The sequence below is a fragment of the Anolis carolinensis genome, chromosome 5 (assembly GCF_035594765.1).
Source record: "Anolis carolinensis isolate JA03-04 chromosome 5, rAnoCar3.1.pri, whole genome shotgun sequence".
NCBI classification, from domain to species: domain Eukaryota; kingdom Metazoa; phylum Chordata; class Lepidosauria; order Squamata; family Dactyloidae; genus Anolis; species Anolis carolinensis.
Window position 1 is genome coordinate 28184558 of NC_085845.1, and position 26055 is coordinate 28210612.

Here is a 26055-nt window from a genome sequence, read left to right on the forward strand (position 1 = left end):
TCTGTATACATCTAGAGCTTTTGGTCAAAAGAATCAACCCAAAATACGTGGGTTGGCTTATCTATGGGTTAGCGTGAGTACTGTATCTTAAGTCTTACCAATAAGAGACTGTCCTATTCTCTGCATAGAGTGCCAAGAGGCAAGAGCTTAATCCATCCCAGAAGAGCTTAAAAGAAGCACCGATTCTTTCAATCTCCGCCATGGCACTGCTTCTGGCCCTTTTTGGGAAATAATGGTAGGAGCCAGAGACGGCAAACCTCTAGGGATGGCCTTGGTTATTTCCGGCATTGAATGTTTACCTTTTTGTTGTTGGAGTCCAATCTGAGTCCCCTTGGGGAGATAGGGTGGAATAAAAATAAAGTTGTTGTTGTTTGTTGTTGTTGTTGTTGTTGTTGTTGGTGCTTATTCTATGGAGTGACCTTTGACTTATCCACGGGTCATACCAAAATTGATAATTTTGGCCCCAAAATTGCCATCACATTACACATATATACACATTATCCATGAGCATGCTTCCCAGTTACTCCTGCTACCAGGAGGAATGGCTTAAGGATTCCATCTTTTGAAGCAACAAACCAAAGTTCCCAGTTTGCATTTATCAGTCAATAAATCTTGAATGGAAGGTCGGCAGTCTAGTCCTACAATGAAGGAGGAGCCAAGTGGGAGAAACTGAGCCATATGCTAGTTCCCTCACTATTAGCCTGAATTCTTTAGAGTAATAACTGTTTTTAATTACTTGTGTAGTTGCTTCATAAACAGTGAATCTAAAGAATCATATTCTATGGAGTAGGCCTGTCTTAAAAAAATGCTGTCAGCATAAAATGTTAGTGGAATAACAGTAAGTTATAAAACTTTAAATCTTTCACTGTTATTTGTATCTTCCATATTTACAAAAACAAATGAAACCTGAAAATAAGCAACGTTGTGGTAGAAACAATACATTTTAAAAAGCCTAAGGTGTCTATATGAGATTACACAGGTTAGGACTTACTCATTATCCAGATGGGAGAACTTCATTGGGACCCCCTGTATTACCACTCCAAGTTCTTTGGAGGCAGAGTGTAGTAAAAATAGTAATGAATCCTACTTAGCCAATTTTTATTTTTCTGGATTCTAAGTTTCAAGTAATGTAAGATAATGCTGAGAACAATTTTGAATATGAAAGAAAGACAATCATATTGAATAATCAGTCTGACCAAATATAGATCATTAACATGGAGGTGGTCTCTGTTTTTTTAAAAAAGTGAGAATGTCCTGCATGATAAGTGTAACTTGATACATAGACACATATGTATTTTCTTCTTTTATTGCAGAACTTGAAAATTTCATCACAGACTAATTTCCTGTCTCGAGCGTGGTGGTATCCAATATTCAATTTCTTTGAGAAAAATATCCAAGGTTCAGTTCCTTGTTGTTTTTCATGGCCAATATCTTGGCCCCCTAGTTGTTTCAAGTCTTCATGTAAAAAATATTCCCGGGTTCAAAAAACAGGAGAGGACAATGAAAAATCGACCTGAAGAGAATGAAGGCAAGAAAATGGATTGACTCTTTTGTTCTACCAAAACATTGTGCTATAACCAAAGCTCTTAAGATGACTAGATTGTTAACTGAAGAAGTGGACCAAACTTTGTGCAATTGATCTAAGAAAAGACAATTGTAGACACACACAAAGTAATTATCCCTTAGTATGTTTTTATAATCATATTGTTCAGTTCTATCCCACCCCCAGATGTCAGTAGACACTGGTACTCAGTGGACATTCTGGTGCCAAAACAATACTTCCTAAGAAGAGAAGCCAGGATGTGGTTTCCTAATGAGATTAAGAGGTGCCAAAGAACACATCACACCATCTGTTCATAAATATCACTTATCCACAGAAGCACCGAAACAAAATAACAGCTTCAGATTTCTGGAGCCTGTTTAGCAAAACCATCATAAATGATACAGGGCACAGTAGTGGTGTCTCTAAGTATATATTGGAGAGAAATTAGCAAGCAGTGGTTGTATTATCCTCACTAGTGACAACAAGATCTGTGATATATGACTAATGAAACCAGAAGTGAGCCTTGATCTTTTTATACTCTCTTTTATGGGAATGAATGAATACATTATGACCAAGTAATTCCACCACAGATTCCATATACTCTGCTCTGTATTGACTTTTACATTTTTTTAAAAATAAGTGGTTATTTTATATATGAAAATAAAACCTATTTTACCTGATGATGCTGAAGGTTAGAAATAATGTCTACTAATGTCATCAGAGTTCTGCAAGAGGAAAACTAATTTATTATTAAAATATATGTTAAGTCAAGAAAACTTTAAAATTCTGCTGGTCAGTTAGCTTGCATAAATGTGTGGTGCATGTGCATAATATATTTTGAGCCTGTCCACTTTGCTGTGAATGCTCAAAATTTGGAAGGGCTGAAGTCACGGGAGAATGTTGGCGATTGTTCAGATAACAACTAAAAATACAGCCCACTGGTTAGAATTCACATGTGTAACACAATAGTTTTGAATGAGTTGTATCCTCTTAGTTTCCCTCAGCTCTCAACAAAGGACTTTGGAGGCACTGTAGCCCCCTTCCCAAATCTGTTGCAAGAAGGGTCAAGTGAATGTTTGCAATAGCTTAATATGTGGAATGGGGAACTTAAGGAGAAAGGAAAAACCATCCTTTCTCCCTGTTTTCCTGATGAGTACCTCCGAGAACTCAAATTGCCTTTTTATCACAGAACCGAAGAGGCACAGTAAAATGCATTCCATCCAAAATTAAGGAATTACAGTTATGAATGGCCATTAACTGATTGTTCTTGTGCAATGGTGTTCCTATACTTTTGGTCATTAATTGAAGGACTGTTGGCATTCTCACGTGACTGTTGCTATAATGGATAACACACATGACCAAACATTTACATGCATTAGCAAATAATATGTTAATTAAAATGAGGCATAATGGCAACATTTCCACGAATCCCTCAGTTTGCTAGCTTCAGTCTTGTGTAAACAGGCTGCCCTATTTTTGAATACTTAACAAGAAATGTTAACTATTTTTGCTGAATCTTTTGAACATTGAGCGGGATATAAACATTACTTTTGTTTTTTCTTGGCATGGATTTGTGTTGGTGTGCCAAGGTTATTCACTGCAATAAGTGTGAGGGGTTTTGTTTCACTATTACCTAATACTGTTATTATTAAATGGTCATGTGGCCAATCTGCAAACGTTTTGATTTCAGGGTGGTTTGTTTGGACGAAGTGTCTCATTATATTATAAAGTTAATATGTAGGAGCATCCAAACTTTTTTAAAGCTGACATGGCCCACTTCATTTCTGTTTTATACAGGAATTAAACAGTGCCATTAGCATTATAATACCTAGCAGTTAAATATGCTGTATTTTTCTTGTTACCAAATGCTTTTATTTTTTAAAAAAACTCAGTAAAAGCAACATTCAGAAAAACAACTATTTGAATTTGCCTTACTCTAATCTATTACTGTATTTTGTTAAATAATGGTTTGAAGGCTAAAAATACATTTCAAGAGTTATGATAATTTGAAAATTTGCTTTGAAAATTTGGCTGAAAACTGAGAATGGGGATTTAGCTTTCAGAAATCACTTTGACAACAGCAAATTTTAATACTGTACATCAATACTGCAACCTGAACACGAAAGTGTGACAATCCATTTGCGTTTCTTACTTTATAGGTCAACCTTCTCTAGAAAAACTATAAGATGCATGCTTGCGCTCAGGCCAGTTCTAGGCACATTTGTACCTTTTTGTGCATTAATAGCTAAGCAGACCTTTAAATACAGAATGAGATATAGTGCCTGATAAATTGAAAAAATTGATTTTAAAACATAACACTAAAGCACAAGTATTTGTATTTTTCCTTCATTGAAAGTGGTGACCATAGTCCAAAGAAATGTAATAGGAAGACAGAAATATGTACTAGGCACTATTTTTATACAACAGCTTCCTTTCTCAGATCACCTTAAGTCCAGTCTGTGTAACAAAATACATGTAAATGTGAAAAAGAGTCTATGTCTGGCCTGGAACCAGTTTTCCTATAACAAAGGTATAGAAAGAAACATGTTTGAAGCTGCCCCCAAGCTAGACAGAAACATGGACATTTCAAAAGCATTGCAAGATTATGTTTGAAGGAAAAGACATCCACACTTATTTTATGTTTTGCATGAACACTGACCCAATGGTACAATTTCAGTAGACACTCATGTAGCTTCTTACCTTAAGTCCTCGACGTGTTTCTTTAAACTTGAAAAAAAAAAAACAATTCAGAGATTTTGGTTTAAAAAGATCTAAAATACTATCTGAATTCAAGAGTACCATCCATGCTATACAAATACTCACTTGTCTTATTGCATTTTATCTTCTGAAAGTTTCAGAGAAAGCTGGACCCATTTATAAGGTTTTTCACAAGGAAGTTAATGAAACATGAACTAACAGTTCTATGGTATTGTTTTTAAACATTACTGATTTTTAGAACTTACTTAGATTGTTTCCAAGTTGAAATATAGATACATGGAGCGAAATCTAATTGCTATCCCCAGCTAGAGTAGATATCGGTAGAATTTACACAAATGATTTATACAACAATTAATTTAATAGGTCTGCTTTAGTTAGTACAAGCAGTTGAATTTAGGTTTCAATTTACCTTCCTTGTTTTATTCCCTCTGTGGTAACTTTTACATTTGCAAATTTATTTTTGAAAAGTCTGCAAGAACAGTTCTTGAATATGTTCATTCTGGCTGGTTGGCTGCATTAGACTACATGGTCACAACTTAGGAAGGCCTAATCTCTGATATTACATTCCTATCAAATATGTTCACATTTTTCAGGAAAGCTTTTGAAATTACAAAGTCCCTAATTGAAAGTAATCCTAAGGGAAAAGCATAACATGTGAACCCAAAACTTAAACAAACTACATCTTACATCTATAAACAAGTTTTGAAATATTAAAATTATTTCTTAGTCTTACAAAGCTACCTTTAGCTATCAAAGCAAAAGCAAGCCATAAGCAAAGCTAGGAAAAAGCTTGTGAATATTATGAAAAGGATGTGCCTAAAATCACAAAAATAACCATCATAGGGAGAGAAGATAATGTTCCTATAAAAGTAACATGGAGCACATTCAGAATCACTTTCATGGCCATTACTTACTGTTTTCTCCTAGCTCTGTGACATTTATGTTGCCTTAAATATGCTTTACATGCACTAAGTTTTTCACCCATCAAGTACCAATACAGAGGCCACTTGTCAATCATGTTTTGGTTTCTGTTCTTTTTTCCCAAAAACATTTCTGTGTGATTTGGTGAAGTACCTCAGAACACTTTTGAAATAGTATTGTTTGAAGTGCTAGAAAATTGTTTTGGAAGACTGACTTCAAGAAGAAACATGTAGATCAATTCAGTGTTACACATATCTATACAGGCTTTTAACAGCTTGTTGATAAAACTTAGCAGACCAATCATTGTATAGTACGTAGTAAGCTTTTTCGCCACAATTACTGAGGCTAAATTTACAGAATAACCTTACAAATACAGCTGATTTGTAACAGGTATCTTCACTATGTTCATAGAAAAAAATATAGAATAAATCAAGTAGAATTTTTGCACAATGTACCTATTAACTCTTGTTGAATGTATGTGTCATTGCATTGTAGTTGAGCGCTGACTAGTTTAATCTTTCATGATTAGATTTGTTTAAAAGCCTTATCTTTGTATCTTTATTCATATATGCTTTCCATTAGGAGAAATTCAATTGCCACATTGCCTTCACAATTGCTACTTTTTATGTGTCTTTCTGGTTTGATGGAGGAAGCAGAATAAAGATATATTATGAATATATTTATGTAATATTTTATGGGGGGAATGCAAGGTGAGTCGCTGGTGAATTGGCATTGCATTTGTAAAATTTGTAAACCCATCATCCATTTTAAACAAACCCACTGTGAATCCATACTATGTTGATGCAAGTTGCATATTGTTCCTTTTGACTTCAGTGGAACTTAAATCATGACTGATTCATCCCATTAATTCCAACAGGACCTAAAACATCTAACTAATTTAGAACCATCTCATTTCTTAAATAAGAAATGTGGTTCTAAATTGTTTTTTTACAAGTTCTGAAATATTTTATTATGTATATCTTGGGCAACATAAATGTCAAGGGCTTTTATTTTTAACACACAGCTGCTTGACAACACAAGTAATTGTGGTCCAGCCTTGGGATCTATATATTGCTTCCAGACATTGATAGGAAAAGCTGGTTTGGCTACTTAAAAAAGCTATACCTGAGGAAGTAAGTGTGTGTATGTTGACAGAGCATCAAAATCTGCATTATCAATTATGCAGATGTAGCAAATGTTCAAGAGTTTTCAGTGGTTATGCATAATATGCTGCTGGTGCTGTACACAGATACACAAATAAGCTTTTGTACTGTGATATTGGAAAAGGGAATGTAGAAAACTCCAGGAAGAGGGACTATAACTATCAGCCTCCCTATGGGATGGCAGAATGTATGAGCCATCTTGATCCCATTTCCCAGCTGCATGGCGAATGCAAAAGTATTTTGATTTCAGTTGGTTGGAGTGGAGATATGGATATAGCAAAAAGGAAAATGGTGCAGATTCTCCAAGTTTGTCTTTTTTTACTTATTAATAATGTTTACCATTTTGACCAGACCCTGATGTTGTTTACATGTATCCCAGCATGTATCCCAGAAATGGAATAAAATCATAATGGGAGGGGCTTAATAAACCTACCCCTTTCTCAATGCGAAATCTCCAGCAAAAGCATCTTTCTGAAGACATCCATAGGAGAGCTCACCATATTTCTGGTCATTTGGTTCCATTGCCAAACCTCTCTTATTCTTAAGACATCCCTTCTAATGTTTAATTAAAATCTATTCTCCTGTAACGTAAAACCATTCAACCTGATCCTACCAACCTGACCCTACCATTTTAGGTAATAGAGAACAATCTTGTCCCCTCCTCACTGTGAAAGCTCTTAAGGTGCTTAAAGAGTACAGTTATGTCAGCTGCTCAGCTTTCACTTTACCAAATGAACATGCCAAGATCCTCCAACCTTTTATCATATGTTTCATTTTCCATACCTCTTATCCGCTTCGTTGCCCTTCTTTGAACCTACTTCAATATGTCTATATTATTTTTAAAATTAAGTACCCAAAACCAAACATAGTATTTCTTCTTTTTAGGGGGAGAAAATCGAATTAAAATAGTTACTGAGCTATTCCTCCCTTTTGTTGTGATTTGTTAGCATTTTGCCATCCTTGTTGAACAATAACCCCACTGTCTCCTTCATCGTTCTTTTGCCTCAAATATATCTGGAAAAAAGCTTTTTGTTGCTCCTTGCTTGCCTATCCAATCTTGGCTCATTCTGAGCTTGAACTACACCTCTGTACTCTGGTGAGCTGTCCTTTCGATATGCATAATCCCTTTTTCTTTTCTTTTTTCAGTTTGCTATGCACTCACACTGGCTTTTCCCACTTTTTTATAGGATTGTTTGTGATTGTGTTTTTTGGAATCCTTCAATAACTCTCACCCTTGCTGGGTGTCTTTTTCCTTTAGCATGTCAAACTCTGGGATTCCAGAGAACTACTGTAGTTAACATCAGCTTTCCTAAAATACAAGGTCCATGTTTGATTATACTCTTCCTTCTGCTGTCAAACAATCACAAATTCTAGCATTACATAGTAATGTTTGCCAACTACTTTGATTCCAGTCTACAATTGCTGATCACCTTGTTCCTTCTTCTGCCTTTCAAAATATGAAATTATCTACAAAGTACACCAGTAATTTGGAGAGCCTTGTTTAAATGCTTAGCAGAATTAGTCTCTCGGCAAATATCTGGGAAACTGAAATTCCTCATGATGACTAATTCTGGTATCTGACATTTCCAAGATTTGTTTCTGAAAAGCATCATCTACCACCTTTTTGGTTTGGTGGCCTACAGTTGAAGGGTATGCATTCCAGCTGAGGTTGGAGCAAGCAGCCATTTCTTCCTTCAAGCTGTAAAGGGGCTGATTCTGACCCAAACATGGCTCTTCTTGGCTTGATAGCACTGCCAACCAAGATCCTTCTAGGTGCAAAGCCAGCCTTGCATTGAAACAGCTCACACATGTGGACAGAAGGAAACTCTGCTTGGACCCAACTACCTAAATCTGGCCTTGGTAGGCACCAAGCATTCAAAGGCTGAAACATTGAATTTTCAAAACTCTGATTACTAGAAGCAGTGATCTCTTTCTATTTCAAATCAATTTCAGCCATAATTGAGTGTGTATAAATTTTCTGACAATTTAGCCAAGTCCAGGTTTAGCATAAGCAACAACTTGAAGAAGAATAACTCCAAAATCTTAGATGAATTTTATACTGGGCTTTTTGAGGAGGGGATTGCAGCAAGCCCCCTTCAAAGAAAAGAAAGCCTATGAACTGTACTCTGGCAAGGTACTAAATCAGGACTTCTTAAACTTTTTCCACTTGTTACCCCTTTCTGCCCAATAATCTTCTACGTGACCCCAGACATATATAAAATAGGTATAACAATGAAACATGCATTTGAAATAAATCAAGACTTGGTAAACAGGTTGATTTTCCTTTTTGTGGAGTACAGCTAAAACATTTTCTGCAGAGACCATTGTAAACACTGTATGTTATTGCTAACAGATTTGTGTAAATGGGTGGCATTAAAAAAAAAGGTTGTTGCCAATTTTTCGTCACCCCAACATTTAAGTTAAGTCAGGATCCACCGTTTAAGAAACAGTGTACTAGATTGCCCATAGATTCATATATTCTTTTTTCTGCTGGCCCAGAGCAACTATGAGAAGGAAGAGGAATCAGGAAATGGTGCTGGGAATTTTCTTCCTTAGGAGACAGTTTCTGATATTAGTAAATAGTATGAAGGCAATTTAAACCTGCAGCAGCTTTGAACTTAACAGATATAATTGATTACAACTTTCCTCTACTTTGATCCTGAGAATTCTCTACTGGGATCACCTAAGAATGTAGACCAGGCAAGGGGAAACTTCAGCCCTGCATGTGTTTTAGACTTCAACTCCCACAATTCCTAACAGCCAACCAGCTGTTGCAAATTGTGGGAACTGAAATCCAAAACACCTGGAGGGCCGAAGTTTGCCCATGCCTGATGTAAAGCCTTGTGGAAAAGAAAGTGGCCATTTTAAGTCTTTAGCATTAAATGTTCTGTTAGTTTCAGTTCCTTTGCAATGCTCCTCTGCAGCAAGGAAAGAGTGACCTCTGCCTGAAATCCTAGAGAGCTGCTCTTGTAGAAAATACAGTGCAAGATGGATTACTATCCTCATTCTGTCCTTACAGTAGTCAGAATAAAGATGGATATTCCCTCTAATTTACGGTATAGCAGGAAGATAATGTTATAATGCAATTTCAGTTATATGAGGAAGGTGCTGTAACTGCATAATTTTACAAAAATTTAGAGAAAATCTTCTGAAGAAAATATTAAAAATGAAAAATAATATCAGTGATCCTAACCATAGAAATGCCCTTGTGTCCCATGCTTTCATAGTACATGGGATATGAGATAGTTGTAACATTTCATCAAATTTCCTTTTAATAACATAACAGAAGTGCATGAAAAATGTTGTCATGTCTTGACTCCCATAATCAGTTTTGAATAAAATAGTATGCCCTGTGGTGTATTTCTATCACTGGAATAAACACCATAAGCAGATCAAATTACCCCAGCACCCTCCCCCATGTACTTCCCCCCTCCCAATTTGCTTCAGAAATCTTACTATTTTTACCTGAGGACACCTCTCTAGGCATTTCCACTGGAAGCTGAACATAGAATTGCACAGGAGGACCTAGAGGGTGTTCTCTCTAGAAGTCTCTAGGTCCTTCAGCACATTTTAAACCGAATCTATGAATAATCAAATCCACAAAAGTTAGAACGGCAAATGCAGAGGGACGACTGTAAAATTAGAATATATAAGACTGGTGCAAGATAATTTGAGTGAAATTGATAGTGAATCCTGTAGAGAGATTAGCGAAGAACTAGTGATCAAAAACTAATTTTCATAATCCCTTTAATCTGCACTTGGATATACAATATATATGTTCTTCATTTTGGAATCAATGACATTTTGGTTGAATCGCTGTTTTGAGTCTCTTTTAAGAGAAAAAAAGGACATAGAAATATAATTATCATCATTTTCCCCAGTGGTCTATTTGCTTAAAGCAAACAGATGCTCCTGGAAAGCCACTACAGCTGTTCCTTATACAGGTTGATTATCCCTTATCCAAATTGTTTGGAACCAGAACTGTTTTGAATTTTGGGGTGGCTATTTTTTAGATTTTGGAATATCTGTATTTGCATAAACATAATGAGGTCTTCAAGATGGGAACTAAGTCTAAACAAAATTCATTTATGTTTCTTTTACAGCTTAAGCGCAATGTCTTGAAGGTAATTTTATACACAATATTTTTTAAAATAATTTGGTGCACAAAACCAAATTTATGTACATTGAACTGTTAGAAACAAAGATGTCACTATCCCAGCCACACTTGAGGACAGTATTTTGGAATTCCAGATAAGATATGCTTATCATGTTCTCAGTATAACTCCCTTATGTGTGGAGTGATAGAGCAATAGGGTGTTTGTTTGTTTTTTAAACCTAAAACAGGTATCCCAGAAAGAGAAGAGGTTAGATATATTGCAGGTTGTCTCAGGAAAAACTGGTGCAAAATCTTGAAAACATCATAATTGGACAAATTGTGCATTTGCATAACAACAACATTGACATGATGCACAGCAAAATGTGTGACAAAAATTAAGAACCTTCAGCATGGGTGTGTGTCTAGAGATGGGACCTTTATTCTTGTTATGATGCATAATGATATCTCCTTTAGAAAATATGTCTGTTCCTATTCAGAAAATTTCACCTCACTTTCTATCCCTGTGACAATTGGATTTTGAAAACTTTGGCTTGTTGTGGAAACAAGGATTGGTGAGAAGGCTTCAGGGGAGACCCTCTTTCCTTATGATAACTCTTTCAGGAGTGAATTTCCCTTCCTGAGGTAGATTTCCCTCACTTCCTGTTGTCTCACCGCCATTTGTAACTATGAGTTGTTTGTAAGTTGGATGTTTGTTTTCCTGTATTGGAATATAACTACCTTTGGGACCCATAATAATAAAAAAAAGAATTGGCCATTCATCCCCAACATGAAATAATTACTATGTTAAGCATAAAGAAAACCCCATAAACAAAGTATTATTTAATGTAAAGCATAGCATTTAAGATTAAACACATTCTCCTGTGGTGAGGATTCAAGCATACTGTCAGTGAATGCAACTAAGCCAAATCAAGCTTTCTTTGACTTCCCAGATCAAAACTCTCAGCATTCCTTAGCATTAAGTCTTTGGATTTAAAGTGGTGTCAAACTGCATTAATTCTACAGCATAGACACGCCCCTAGGCCGTCCTAGTTTCCAGGAGTTGACATAGCAATAGCATCTGTATCAAATACCTATAATCTCCCAGAGAGTTGGGAAAAACCCCAGTAGAAGTAGCAGATCTTCATTGCAATTCATAAAAACAAAACTAGAAGCAAAGTGTCTTGCTTAGTTACCAAAACAAGAATATTTTTTGCTTTCTTAATACCATACATAATAGGCATGCTTTTGCAAATGTGATCTGTGTCCCGTGGGCATTCATCTCAAGTATTCTAACTTGAGGTGGACTTTTAAAAATGTAAACTTCCATTTTGTTCCAAATTATAATAAGTCTAGCAAACCTTATGTACCTGAATTTGTAATTTGGAAACTTTATGTACACTTACCATCACTAGCAGTATGTTAACTTTTGTCACCTTCTGAAATAACTGCATTGCAAATCCATGTGACAAAATAAAGTGCCTCTGTAAGAAACATGATTCTTGTAGAGTATAATATTTTGTATTATTGTTAATTCCTTGTTATTCTTGGTCCCTTTTTCCTTCAGTTTGTTTATAAAACTATATGTCTGCACTAGAAAACTTCTATTTATACCTTGCCTACCTAGTGCAAAACAAGGGCAACAAACTTTAATTTGTTTAATTTGTAGGAATTAGCAGAAGAGACATATCTAGAAATGGGGAACTACCATATAATGCAAAGTCACTGTGAATGTTTATTTCTCTGAAGATTTGGTACAATTACTTTGGCCATATAATGTAAGATAGCACATATCTCATGGGGGCTCATGATGGTAGCACATGTTAAAACAAGTGGCTTAACCTTGACTGGTTTTATTTGGAGAAAAACAGGCATAGCCTTGATCCATAAACAACACTGGAGATAACACTTTTTGCACAAAACTGGCCTGGGTTCTCTATTCAAATCAGTACCCTTTGCTAGTTTTTTTTTTCTCAAAAGAGATAAAGAGTGCAGCTACTGTGTAGAATTAATGCAGTTTGACACCACTTTAACTGCCATGGCTCAATGTTACAGCATCATGGTAGCTGTAGTTTTTCACGGTCTTTAGCCTTCTCTGCCAAATAGTGATGTCTCACCAAACTACCATTCTCATGATTTCATAGCTTTTAACCATGGCAATTAAAGTGGTATCAAACTGCATTAATTCTACACTGTAGATGCACCCTAAGTCTAAGGTTTACTTCCAAACTCTGGTCTAGAAAGTGCAGGAGTAGCTCTGGTGACCATTTAACAAAATTCACAATACTCATTGGTGTTATCTTTGTTAAGCCAATCAGAAAGGGGGGGGGGGTAGCTTCCGAGGTTCACTGGCTTCTTCATGAAATGGAGATGGCACAGACTTTAGGGAGGGGAACACAGTTGATGGTGGAGGAACTGCAAGTTGCAGGTCTGCATCTACTTTTAGATTTATAGATATAATATTTAGACATATTGAAAGTTATGACCCCTACCTGACCTGCCCCCCAGAAGTGGTATAACAAATATACAGTCAGTCCTCCACATTCTCTAGAGTTAGGGGAACAGGACCCCCATGAAAGTGAAAAACCACAAATAACATTGTTACTTTTTTCTAGTTCTCTAGGAATTTCTATGTCTTCCATGATGACTCTATGGTCAACCTCCACTAGAAATTGTTCTCAGAATCTCACTGGAAGACATAGAGATTCTTTGGGACGTGTTTTCTTTAGAAACCTCAGCATGGCTGAAGGAAGTTGACATTAGAGCCACGCTGGAGTACCTAGAGCAGAGTTTTCCAAACAGTGTGTAATGGGACACACTAGGGCTGTGCTGTAGCTCAGCTGCTAATAAGCAGTAATAAGATCTTCCAACTGAAAGGTGGCGAGTTCAAAGCCCGGTCAAGGTGAGCACTCGACTGTCAAGCCCTGCTCACTATTTACCTAAGCAGTTCAAAAACATCTGAGCTGTAAGTAGAGAAATTAGGTACCTCTAATTTAGCAGGGGAGATATTTTATGACAACATAAAATGCCGGTGACCGGTGACTGAAAGGAAGGAGGAAGTCCTGATGGCTCTTCGTCATAGAGAATGGAGCAATAGCACCCCCCTGGTGTTGAATCCGAGCACAACCTCCAAGGCATAACCTCTGAGCACAACCTCTAAGGCACCGAAGCTGGACTTCAAACACAACATACTTCCTGTGTGTTCTGTTCTGTTCTATCTGTCCAAAATGGCATTGAATGTTTGCTGTGTATTTGTGTTGTGATGCACCCTGAGTCCCCTTGGGGAGATAGGGTGGAATATAAATAAAGTATTATTATTATTATTATTATTATTATTATTATTATTATTATTATTATTATTATTATTATTGACACAAAGACAGAGTATGACACAGCAAACGATACATATGCTGGATGATGATGATGATTATTATAGTGTGTTGCCTGCAGTCCACAGGTATGCTGCCTAAAAAAGGCTCTGCCCCCTAAACCAAAGCTGTCTGGCAGGAAGACACAGTCAAAGCCCTCCTGACAGATGGCCATCCAGCCTCAATTTTTAAAAAATCAAAAGATAGAGATTCCACTGGGGCCCCAGGCAGTCTATACTTTACTAGCATTGGGATCCCCAAAGGGCATCTAGTCCAACCCTCCTTCCATTAACTATAACTTTTATAATTTGCATAGTTTGTTGTTTGAGCAGTAAATACCACTAAAATGGTAAGTTTCTAATTAAGACAAGAAAATCTGTTAACAACTATGTTTGTGAAGAACCACATGGAGCAGCTGTACAGGAAACAACACAGAAATCAACTGCAGTACATCAGAAGTATAAAGGTAAATTTTCCACTTTGTTTATACAGTATATGAAATTTAAATATATTATATACAATTATATAATATATATTGCATGCAACTCTTCTAAGGGGTTGGTTTAATTTCTGGCTTGCTAATAAAACTGAAATACCATGCTGTGAAAAGATGCATGTCTAAAAAGCATGTCACCAACATAGAACGTCTGGAAAGCTGTGACCTAGAGATTCCTCAAGAGAACACTTTTATAAATCAAGTTCACAAAAATCAAAACCGCAAGGTGGAGGGATGGCTGTAGAATGGAGAGTCCTCCAGGTCTTCCTGTTCATCCTCAGCTCGGTGCAGGAACTCCAGCAACAGCATTCCCAGCAGGGAGCTGTCCAGCCTCTTATGAAGACTTGGAAATAAAGAGACCCCAACACATTTCTAGAAAATTGACTCTGTTTCAAAATGACTCTTAGTGCTTTAATATTCAAAACAAACCTATGCTTCTTCAACTTAAAAGACCTGCAGGGCTCTTCCCTCTGATTCCATAGCACTGCACCATGACAGTGGTGTCAAACTGCATTAAGCCTATAATCTAGACCAGGGCTTTCCAAACTGTGTCATGACACATTACTGTTTTGGCTGCAGTGTGTTGCACGAACATAACAAGAACTCTCCTAGTCTATGTAAAATAAGCAATAAATCAATTTTTGTACAACAAATTAAATCCCACCCCCAATCACATGATATATGTACAAATTACAAAACGAGCACCCATCCTTCCACATTCACATTCATGTTACACAGTGCAATTCAAGTGGGTTCAAACGGCATCCCTGTGTGATTATACTGAGCATGTTCGGACTCAGGACTCCACTTTGTATTCAGTCTACTATACACCTCAGTGGATGTGGATGCATGTTTGCATTAGACCTCAGTGGGGGTGGATGCATGTTGCTGTTTGGACTTCAGTGAGTACAATTATACCTAAGGACTATGGACTATTGATTAAAAATGATACTCTGTGTACTCAACACACAGAGAACTACATCCTATCTGTAACTGAACTTTAATTAAAAATGTGCCTGTATGGCGAATTAATACTAGATGTTTGTGAGTAAACAAGATATGTTAATTTTCAAAGAAGACTGTTTTTATTTCTGAGTGCATATTTTAAACTAAGGGTTTTCAAGGGAGTGTATATCTTTTGGGCAACTGCCATTTCAGCTTCAAAGATACAACCATCCTCTGCTAGCCAAATATGTTTTAGTAGTGGCATGTCTTTGTCCTTGACAGTTCAAAGATATGGTTCTTCAGTTTAACAGCCGAGTTTCCTGTGTGCCATTATATAAATGTTTATGAATATCACTTGTTCAGAGGGTCGATTTCTAACAAGGTCATGCTTTTCTTGACTAAAGTAAAGGTAAAGGTTTTCCCCTGACATTAAGTCTAGTCGTGTCTGACTCTGGGGGTTGGTGCTCATCTCCATTTCTAAGCTGAAGAGCCGGCATTGTCCATAGACACCTCCAAGGTCATGTGGCCACTATGACTGCACGGAGCACTGTTACCATCCCGCCAGAGCGGTATCTATTGATCTACTCACATTGGCATGTTTTCGAACTGCTAGATTGGCAGGAGTAACTACCCCTTAATCATAGAACTGCTAGGTTGACAGGAGCTTATACCACTCCCTGGATTCGAACCGCTGACCTTTCGGTCGGCAAGTTCAGCAGCTCAGCGCTTTAACTTGCTGCGCCACGGCAGTTGTTTGTATATATGTACAAATTACAAAACAAGCATCCATCCTTACACATTGACATTCGAGTTACACAGTGCAATTCAAGTGGATTGGCAAACTTCAGCCCTCCCGGCGTTTTGGACTCCAACTCCTACCGGCTGTTAGGAATTGTGGGAGTTGGGAGTCCAAAACGCTAAGAGGGCCGAAGTTTGCCCATGTCTGAGATAAAGATAAAGGTTTCCCCTGATGTTAAGTCCAGTCATGTCTGACTCTGGGGGTTGATGCTCATTTCCATGTCAAAGCCGAAGAGCCGGCGTTGCCTGTAGACACCTCCAAGGTCATGTGGCCGTCATGACTTCCCGCCGGAGCAGTACCTATTGATCTACTCACATTGGCATGTTTTTGAACTGCTAGGTTGGCAGGAGCTGGTGCTCATTCCGCTCCGGGGATTTAAACCTGGGACCTTTCGGTCTGCAAGTTCAGCAGCTCAGCACTTTAACACACTGCGCCACCACCAGGGGCCGGACATTCATGTTACACAGTGCAATTCAAGTGGATTTAAACTATCGGCAAACTTCGGCCCTCCCGGCGTTTTGGACTCCAACTCCCACAATTCCTAACAGCCTACCGGCTGTTAGGAATTGTGGGAATTGGAGTCCAAAACGCCGGGAGGGCCGAAGTTTGCCCATGCCTGAGAGAGATGCACCTCTATAGCCAGAAGGTGAGCTGCAGCGATGGAGCGACCCCCTCCTTCCCTCCCGGAGTCAGGGAAACCCTTTGCATCGTGACGTCACGCCTACCGAAGGTTCTCCCTCTCCCCCCCCCCCCTCCCAAAAAAAAAGCTGTTTTGGTTCATCAGCGTTCTAATCGCTCCGCCCTCTCGGCTGGGCATCCAATCAGAGGCCACGCTGCTGCCAATGTAGCAAGAATGTAGCAGCGGCGGGGAAGGGTTTCCCTGCGCCTTCCCGCTTTGCTCTTTCTCTCTCTTTCTCCTGCGGGCATAACGGGGAAGAAGGAGCCATGGAGGGCTCGGAGCCGCTGCGGGAGGCGCCGTCTTCCTCCTCCGCGCTGGGCTCGGCGCTGCTGGCGGGCGCGGCGCTGGTGCTGGCGCTGTGGTGGCTGCTGTGCCGCCGGGCGCCGCGAGGCCTCCCTCCGGGCCCCAAGCCCTGGCCGCTGGTGGGCAACCTGGCCGTCGCGGGGCTGCCCGAGGTGCTGCGGAACAAGCTGGCCATGATGGGCGCCTCCTCCTCCTCCAGCACCAGCTTCAGGAAGTCCCTGCAGCGCTTCCAGCGCCCCCTCGCCCCGCACCTCCTCCTCACCGAGCTGGGCCGGGCCTACGGCAACCTCTTCAGCCTCTTCGTCGGCAGCCGCCCCATCATCGTCCTCAGCGACTTCGACACCGTCCGCGACGCCCTCGTCAACCAGGCCGAGGTCTTCAGCGACCGGCCCAGCATCCCCCTCGTGGCCCTCCTCACCAAGAAGATGGGTGAGCATTGCAGGGTTGGAGGAGACCTCGGGGCCCATCCAGTCCAACCCCATTCGGCCAAGAAGACCGAAAATCGCATTCAAAGCACCCCCGACAGATGGCCATCCAGCCTCTGCTTAAAAGCCTCCAAAAAAGGAGCCTCCGCCACACTACAAGGCAGAGAGTTCCACTGCTGAAACAGTGAACTCACAGTGAGGAGGAAGTTCATAGAGTCATAGAATAGTAGAGTTGGAAGAGACCTCATGGGCCATCCAGTCCAATCCCCTGCCAAGAAGCAGGAAATCTCGTTCAAAGCACCCCCGACAGATGGCTATCTAGCCTCTGCTTAAAAGCCTCCAAAAAAGGAGCCTCCGCCACACCACAAGGCAGAGAGTTCCACTGCTGAAACTGAACTCACAGTGAGGAAGTTCATAGAGTCATAGAATAGTAGAGTTGGAAGAGATCTCATGGGCCATCCAGTCCAATCCCCTGCCAAGAAGCAGGAAATCGCGTTCAAAGCACCCTCGACAGATGGCCATCCAGCCTCTGCTTAAAAGCCTCCAAAAAAGGAGCCTCCGCCACACTACAGGCAGAGAGTTCCACTGCTGAAACAGTGAACTCACAGTGAGGAAGTTCTTCCTAATGTTCAGTTTCCTGTAGTTTGAAGCCATTGTTCCGCATCCAAGTCTCCAGCTTTCTCTCTCCTCCCTATGACTCCCTCCCCTTCACATACACTAGAGCCTCACTTATCCAACATAAAAGGGCCATCAGAATGTTGGATAAGGAAATTTATTTATTTATTTATTTCTCACATTTATATCCCGCCCTTCTCACCCGAAGGGACTCAGGGCGGCTTACAACAGTGGCAACAATTAGATTCCCATATAAACCAATATAAAACAGCACATAAAACAGTTAAAACTATTAAAATACATTATGAATTAAAAATATACATTTCAAACATAAAATTATATGTTGGATAATAAGGAGGCATTAAGGAAAAGCCTATTAGACATCAAATTAGGTTATGATTTTACAAATTAAGCACCAAAGCATCATGTTATACAACAAATTTGACAGAAAAAGTAGTTCAATACGCAGTAATGCTATGTAGTAATTAATATAGTAGAGTCTCACTTATCCAAGCTAAATGGGCCGGCAGAAGCTTGGATAAGCGAATATGTTGGATAACAAAGAGGGATTAAGGAAAAGCCTATTGAACATCAAATTTGGTTATGATTTTACAATTAAGCACCAAAACTTCATGTTATACAACAAATTTGACAGAAAAAGTAGTTCAATACGCAGGAATGCTATGTAGTAATTACTGTATTTACTAATTTAGCACCAAAATATCACGATGTATTGAAAACATTAACAACAAAAATGCATTGGGTAATCCAGAACGTTGGATAAGCGAGTGTTGGATAAGTGAGACTCTGCTGTATTTACACATGGCCCTCATCATGTCCCCTCTCAGCCTTCTCTTCTGTAGGCTAAACATGCCCAGCTCTTTAAGCCGCTCCTCATAGGGCTTGTTCTCCAGACCCTTGATCATTTTAGTCGCCCTCCTCTGGACACATTCCAGCTTGCCAACATTTTCCCTCAATTGCGAAGCCCAGAGCTAGACACAGAGTGATTCCAGGTGTGGTCTGACCAAGGCAGAATGTGTACTCGCGTGTGCATCTACTCTGCACAGTGAATGCCATTTGATACTGCTTTAACTGCCAACTTCTCAATCCAATGGGATCCTTCGGCACTGCACATTGATTCCATAAATTGCCGGGCAGTGGCGCAGGCTGGTTAGCAGCCAGCTGCAACAAATCACTCTGACCAAGAGGTCATGAGTTCGAGGCCAGCCCTTGCCTGCGTCTGTCTCTGTTCTATGTTATGGCATTGAATGTTTGCCTTATATGTGTGCAACGTGATCCGCCCTGAGTCCCCTTCAGGGTGAGAACGGTGGAATATAAATACTGCAAATAAATAAATAAATTCATTTGGTGTCATTAGCGAGGCACCCGTTCTTTAAGCAGAGAAGACGAAAAAGGATTGTCAAACTGCAATTCCTGTCATTCTTTAGCCTTGAGCCATGGCAGCTGCAGTATAAATGTGCCCCTTGTTTTCCTAACAATATCCGCCTTATACCATTTTAGGAAAGCTGACCTTTTAGAGATCATAACATTTTTAGAGAAGAGCCAAAAACCCATCTGAGTAGCATCTTCTCAAATGGTATACAACCAAAGGGAATTATGCAAGGCAATTGACTACAGTTGTTAGACTGAATGACCTGTTGTCTTTGATCTGTTTGGAAACAGAGAATATACCAATGCATAAAAAATATAATTTTCCCAAAAATAAGACATACCCATAAAATAAGCCATAGCAGGATTTCTAAGCATTTGCACAATATAAGCCATACCCCAAAAATAAGACATAGTGATAGGCGTGGCTATGCAGTGTACAAGGTCAGCTACCCCTGTCAGGTCCCGGTAGTTCTGTGCGTGCAGCAAGCTGAGGCATAGAGGGAGACAAAGAAAGTGAAAGTAAAAGTCTCAGTGAAGTGAGAAGGACACTCTGCTTTAGGTATTGTGTGTCTTCAGGGGGAAGAAGTAAAGCTGTGGCTGCCGTTTTACACAGCACTGTGGGTCTCTCTCACCCAGCACCAACCAGCAACAGTCTGTGGATCTATCTCACCCCACATTAACACTAGGGGATAGGGGGAAAGCTTCAGCAAGCAGTCTGCTACTGAGCCCAGAGAGATCATCCCGTAAATGCAGATTGTTGTACCATATTTAATAAAAATAAGACATCCCATGAAAATAAACCATAGGAAAGATAAATATAAGACAATGTTTTATTTTCCAGAAAACACGGTAGCAGTTCTTTAGTGTTTGTCAGTGCCCAAAAATACATCTGCTCTCTCATAAAACAGCTTGTTTATATTATGCACTCAAGAGACAAAATAAAGTAGACAGGTAAAAAAAATAACATATTTGGTTTACTCACAACCTTCATGTGTTCAGCATACACATCTACACAACTTATCAGTCAGTTACAGACAGGGCCGTAGCCAGAGGGGTTTTTTAAAAGTTCACCTGAAATGTGTCAGGTTAAAAATAAAATCTTGGTTTACTTATAAATTGGTTAACCAGTTAAATTCATGAATAAACCAGGTTTCAGGGGGTGGGGTTAGAACCCTTAACCCCCCCCCCCCCCTTGGTTACAGCCGTGGTTACAGATAGGTTTCTGTGCTATCCGGTCAGAACATCTCTCTTCTAATAAACAGGCAAATGTTTGCAAGTTTGCAATCTGAGCAGTCCCAAAGTCTAAAGAGGTCTGTGCTCTGTGATTGTCCCAGAGCAGATCATGTGGTCTGCAGCCCCTCCCATAACTTCTCAGGAAAATATAGAGCTAGGAAAGAAGGCTTCATACCAGAAGGCTTAAAGAAGGTTGTCATTTCCAATAAAAAACAACTGTACACCAGAAACTTCCCTTGATTCGATTTGCTTTTGAAGATATGCCAAATATTATAACCCTAGCTATAGGCTGAAGTTAGTTGGAAGTCACATTTCCCTTAAACATAGTAAGAGTTACACCAAGGTATGTCTACATTGTATAATTAAGGCAGCTTTGACATCACTTGAACTGCCCTGGCTCAATGCTGTGGATTTCTGGGAGTGCAGTTTGATAAGATCTTGCGTCTTCTCTGCCCATAGTTCTATAGCATTGAACCATGGTAGTGAAAGTGGCATCAAACTCAATTAATGGATGCAATCCAAAACATCTGGAAGACCAGGTAGGTGGTGCTGAAAGCCCAGGTGCAGATACTCCTCTGAAAAAGTTGCTGGTCACCTTATCATACTGTGTCCAATTTTGGGCACCACAGTTGAAGGGAGATGTTGACAAGCTGGAAAGCGTCCAGAGGAGGGCAACTAAAATGATTAAGGGTCTGGAGAACAAGCCCTATGAGGAGTGGCTTAAAGAGCTGGGCATGTTTAGCCTGCAGAAGAGAAGGCTGAGAGGAGACATGATAGCCATGTACAAATATGTGAAGGGAAGTCATAGGGAAGAGGGAGCAAGCTTGTTTTCTGCTGCCCTGCAGACTAGGACACGGAACAATGGCTTCAAAATACAGGAAAGGAGATTCCACCTGAACATCAGGAAGAACTTCCTCACTGTGAGAGCTGTTCGACAGTGGAACTCTCTCCCCGGGGCTGTGGTGGAGGCTCCTTCCTTGGAGGCTTTTAAGCAGAGGCTGGATGGCCATCTGTCGGGGGTGCTTTGAATGCGATTTCCTGCTTCTTAGCAGGGGGTTGGACTAGATGGCCCATGTGGTCTCTTCCAACTCTACTATTCTATGATTCTATGATTCATGATGGACAGTGATTTCTTTTGGTTCATCAGTTATACAGATTGATCCCTTATCCAGATATTGAAAATAGACAAGTTCGTCAGATCTCTGTGGAGATGGAGGGAAATCTTAAATCATTAAGCATCCCTTATCCAGAAGTACCAAATACTCCAAAACCAAGTTTGGATACACTGAGTTATCAGATAGCAAAGGTGTTGCAGTCTTAGCCACCCGTGTGGTCATATTGTGACACCTTTGCTATCTGATAGCTCAATGTATTTGAACTTGGTTTCATGCACAAAATTATTGAAAATATTGTGTATAAAGTTAGCATTCAGGCTATATGTATGATTGTTGAAAATTCAATCATTTGAGTACAGGCTACCTGTATAAGGTGTGTATGAAACATTAATGAATTTTGTGTTTAGAATTGCATCCCCTCTCCAAAATACCTCAGTGTGTGCATAAATACAAAAACAGATATTCCAAAATAATTGTGACGGCGCGAGTGGCGCCATCTATATGTTGGAACTATAAGTTTCAAGATTTGAATTGTTGTATCATGCCTGATTTTGCCCTTACCCTGTAAATGTAGTTGGATTGGTTATTTATATCTGTCAATCAATGTTGTTTGTACCTGTTATATTGCTCACTCAGCAAAACTGTTTGGCTCCACCTCTTCCTGGAGTAGGACTGTGTTTCCTCCTTTTCATTCCATCAGCAAGTTCTCTTATCGGATGGACGTGAAAGAGAGGCTTGGCTCAAAAAGCCCTTCAAAAGTTACCTCTCAGCACCAATTCTGAGGTTCTTACCCTTGGGACTCACACTTCATGTTCAGGGCCAACCTGAACAACGTTGAGGAGTCTCAAGCGCCTTCACATCAGTCCTTTGGCAACAGAGGAAGACTCTTGTCTTCAGATATAGGTCATTGGACTGAGGCTGAGTTTGCTCCGGCATTCACAGCCAGAGAAAGAGGGATCTGGACAAGCTTCATGGACTTAAACAATCAAAGACTGTAATGTATATTTTCTTTTACCCCCTTTGTGAAGAATAAACCCAGTTTTTGAGTTAACTACAGTGTTTTGGTCCTTGGGAGTTCCAGTTTCCCTAAAGGAGGGCAAGAAGCAATCCCCTGGGGAAAGATGTCACGTCCATGCCTCTTTTCCTAAGAGTACAGCCCCAGGCGCGACGGCACAGTGCTGAGAGAAGCCTTCTTTTCCAGAAGTACTGAGAGAGGAGCCTTCTTTTCCAGAACTGCTGAAAGAAGCCTTCCAGAAGTGCTAAGAAGGGAAAAGAAGGAGTGAAAGGGCCTTAAATTTGCCAAGCCCATAGTCTCCTAAAGATAAAGAAGTCAAAAGAAGCCTGCCTTTGCCTCCAGAGGGAAGCCCAGCCTTCACAAAATTGAGACATTTGCAAGCTTTCCCGCTCTTTTTGCATCTCAAGCCACCAGCAAATTGCTACATTCAGCTCTTGTAGCTGCAGCAAGTTGAAGCCTTCTGCAAAGTGGATACATTTGCTAGAAGCCTAGCCTTTGCAAAATTGATACATTTGCTAAGTTTCCCGCCTTTTCTGTTTCTCAAGCCAGCAAATCGCTACATCCAGCTCTTGCAACTGCAGCAAAATCCAGGTTTCTGCAAAGTAGATACATTTCTCCAGAAGCCAGCCTTTACAGCAACCAAGCCTCTTCCAGAAACCAGTTTGCAAAGCAATAAATTCCAACCTTCTGCAGTTCCTGCCATTTCTTCAAAGCCTGCTGCAAGTTTATGAAAGCCCAGGCTTAACTTCCCAGTTAAGCAGCTGTTTTAATTGTCTTGTTTAAAATATTGCATTGCCCTTTTGTGTGCCTTTAATTGTATAGTTATATAGTATTGCATTTTGTACTGTTTGAAACTTGGGATAAGTTTCCTTTTGAATTTCACAGAATGTCAAGTCATAGCAATGAGATTTTGCAAACAAGGGTCAAATCTCCCCGCCCAGTCAGAGAAAGGCACCCCACAGAGAAAACAATGCTCTGCCTTTTGCAGAAGGAAGGCAAGCTTAGGCAGAGGTTTAACAGAGCTTGGCAAAACCTGCCGACCATAGCTGATGCAATAAGGGCATCCCTTTGCCCAAAGGAAAAGGAAATTCTCAGGCAAGAATTTGTAAAGGCCTTCAATAATGGGAGTGCTATTGCAGAAGAAATAATCTATGTACTGAACAAAATTAACACTCCAGAGTCTTTAGATAGGGCTAAGGAAATTTCTTTCAGCCTACAAGAAGAGAGGAGGCGCTACAGCGCAGTTCTATTTGAACCAGAGCCCAGTTCCTTATTCAAAGGTGCAGAAGAAAGGGTTCAAGGCTCCCCATGTGTAAGCCTTAGATCCAGTCTGCTCAAGATTCCATCTAATGATGCTAGCCTTAAATCCAAGCATTCATCTAGGCATAGCAGTTCCTCCCAATCCACACACTCATTCATCAGTACTTCTTCCAAAGCAGCCCACTACAACAGAGAGGCTGTCCGTTTGAAAATTAGAAAAGAGGTTTTAGAAGCAGAGGCGTCTGCAGAAATGGCTAGGCAAGACTTTGCCTTCAATGAAGAGGAACTCCTCCTTCAACAGGCTAAAGCCAAGCAGAAACTGCTTCTAGCTCAGGCTAGGGCCCAGCAAGAAGCTGATCTAGCGCAGGCTAGGGCCCAACAAGAAGCTGACCTAGCACAGGCCAGGGCCCAGAGAGAAATAGAGCTTGCAGTGGCTGAAGCCAAGCAAGAGGAACTGCAACGGGATCTAGATCTGCTTCAAGTAAAAAGAGACACAGCACAAAAGATAGTCAGAGCTAACATTCTAGCCAAAGCCCTATCACAGGAACTAACACAAGAAAACCTTAGTTTCCTGCCAACACAAGAGCCTACAGCAAAGGTTTCAGCACATCTGCAACTGGAATCACCTGTAGTGCAGAGTCATATCTCCTTTTGCCACCTTGAAGATCGCTCACCTGTTCCAGTGTTCGCAACTTCAAGGCCAGCCCATTCCTCAGAAGTACAGCAAAGCACGGCCGGGAGAGTGCCATCTCTGTCAGAGTCCATTCCTGTACTTAGGCCTCAGAGATACCACTTGTCTACTTGGGAACAAAAGGATGACGTCTTTCAACAACATCCAGATGTCCATTCACATTGGCAAGGCATGGCCGGGAGTGAACCACCACATTCATCCCTGCATACCAAGTCAGTTCTCCCATCGCTGAAGATGAAGGCTTCAGAGGTGCTGCCTGCCAGCAATCTGCTGAACCCAGCATCGCCTACCATCGCGACAAGATGTGTTCAACCGAAGAACATTGAGTTTGTCACGCCACATCACACTACTCAGATGTACCCTTACACACTGGAGTCTCAATTGGGTTCCCTCTTGCGAAATCCAAGAAGAGACATCAGAGACAAAGGCGTCCAGAAATTCACTGACCGACCGGATGACTACCTTCTGTGGAAAATCACCTTCATGAGGGCCATTCGAGATTTCAAGCTAGAAGCGGATGAAGAACTGTCCCTTCTTATGGCGTGGCTTGGACCCAGCTCAGCCGAGCAAGTAAAAAGACTTTATGCTGCTCATGTAGCAGACCCCCAAAGAGCTTTGTCCACAGCGTGGTCTCGCTTGGACCAGCGCTTCGGTGCGAGCACTGAGATAGAAGCATCCCTCATGGATCGACTCAACAGGTTCCCATCACTGAAGATGAAAGATTGCAAACAGCTTTGGGACTTTAGTGATCTTTTACTAGAGCTAGCTTCAGCCAAAGGAAATCCAGAGCTGCCAGGTTTAGCATGTCTGGACCAGCACACGTCTCAGAGTGCCATCCTCTGCAAACTTCCTTTTCCTCTTCGAGAAGCTTGGGGGAAACAGGTGTTCAAGTACAAAGAGGAGAATGCAAATGTATACCCGCCCTTCACCTTTTTGGTGGATTTCGTCACTAGAGCAGCCCGTGAGAGGAATGACCCTCAAACAGGTCTTCTCGCTTTGTACCAAGACCTAAAGCCTGAAAAGACCTCCAAAGAAGACAAAGCCCAGGGCAAAGATCTTAGAAGGAACCTGAGTGTCAAGATGACAGACGCAACTCCTGCAACTTCTGCTCAACCAGTCAGCAACAACAGCATATCCTGTCCCATTCATCAAAGGCCACACAGCCTAGCTGAATGCAGAGAGTTCGCAAATAAGCCTTACAAAGAACGACTCCAAATAATTCAAAAGGCCAAGGTGTGCTTTAGATGCTGCGGCGCCACTATTCACTTCTCCAAAGACTGC

The 26055-nt window shown here is 40.4% G+C and overlaps 2 protein-coding genes across 4 annotated transcripts in view; both read left to right on the plus strand.

The window, feature by feature from the left end:
* The window catches only part of sgms2 (sphingomyelin synthase 2), a 46572-nt gene extending 40713 nt beyond the window's left edge, over positions 1-5859 (plus strand). For all 3 annotated transcript variants that reach the window (XM_008119353.3, XM_062982804.1, XM_003226504.4), the window contains one exon: positions 1314-5859. In XM_008119353.3, coding sequence (XP_008117560.1) covers positions 1314-1517 — 204 coding nt within the window. In that variant the 3' untranslated portion in view covers positions 1518-5859. The remainder of the gene's footprint in view (positions 1-1313) is intronic.
* Positions 5860-16863: 11004 nt separating this feature from the next.
* LOC100557193 (cytochrome P450 2U1) overlaps positions 16864-26055 on the plus strand; it is a 31232-nt gene continuing 22040 nt past the window's right edge. The window contains exon 1 of the mRNA XM_062982803.1: positions 16864-17457. Within this exon, the coding sequence (XP_062838873.1) occupies positions 16992-17457 (466 nt within the window). The 5' untranslated portion in view covers positions 16864-16991. The remainder of the gene's footprint in view (positions 17458-26055) is intronic.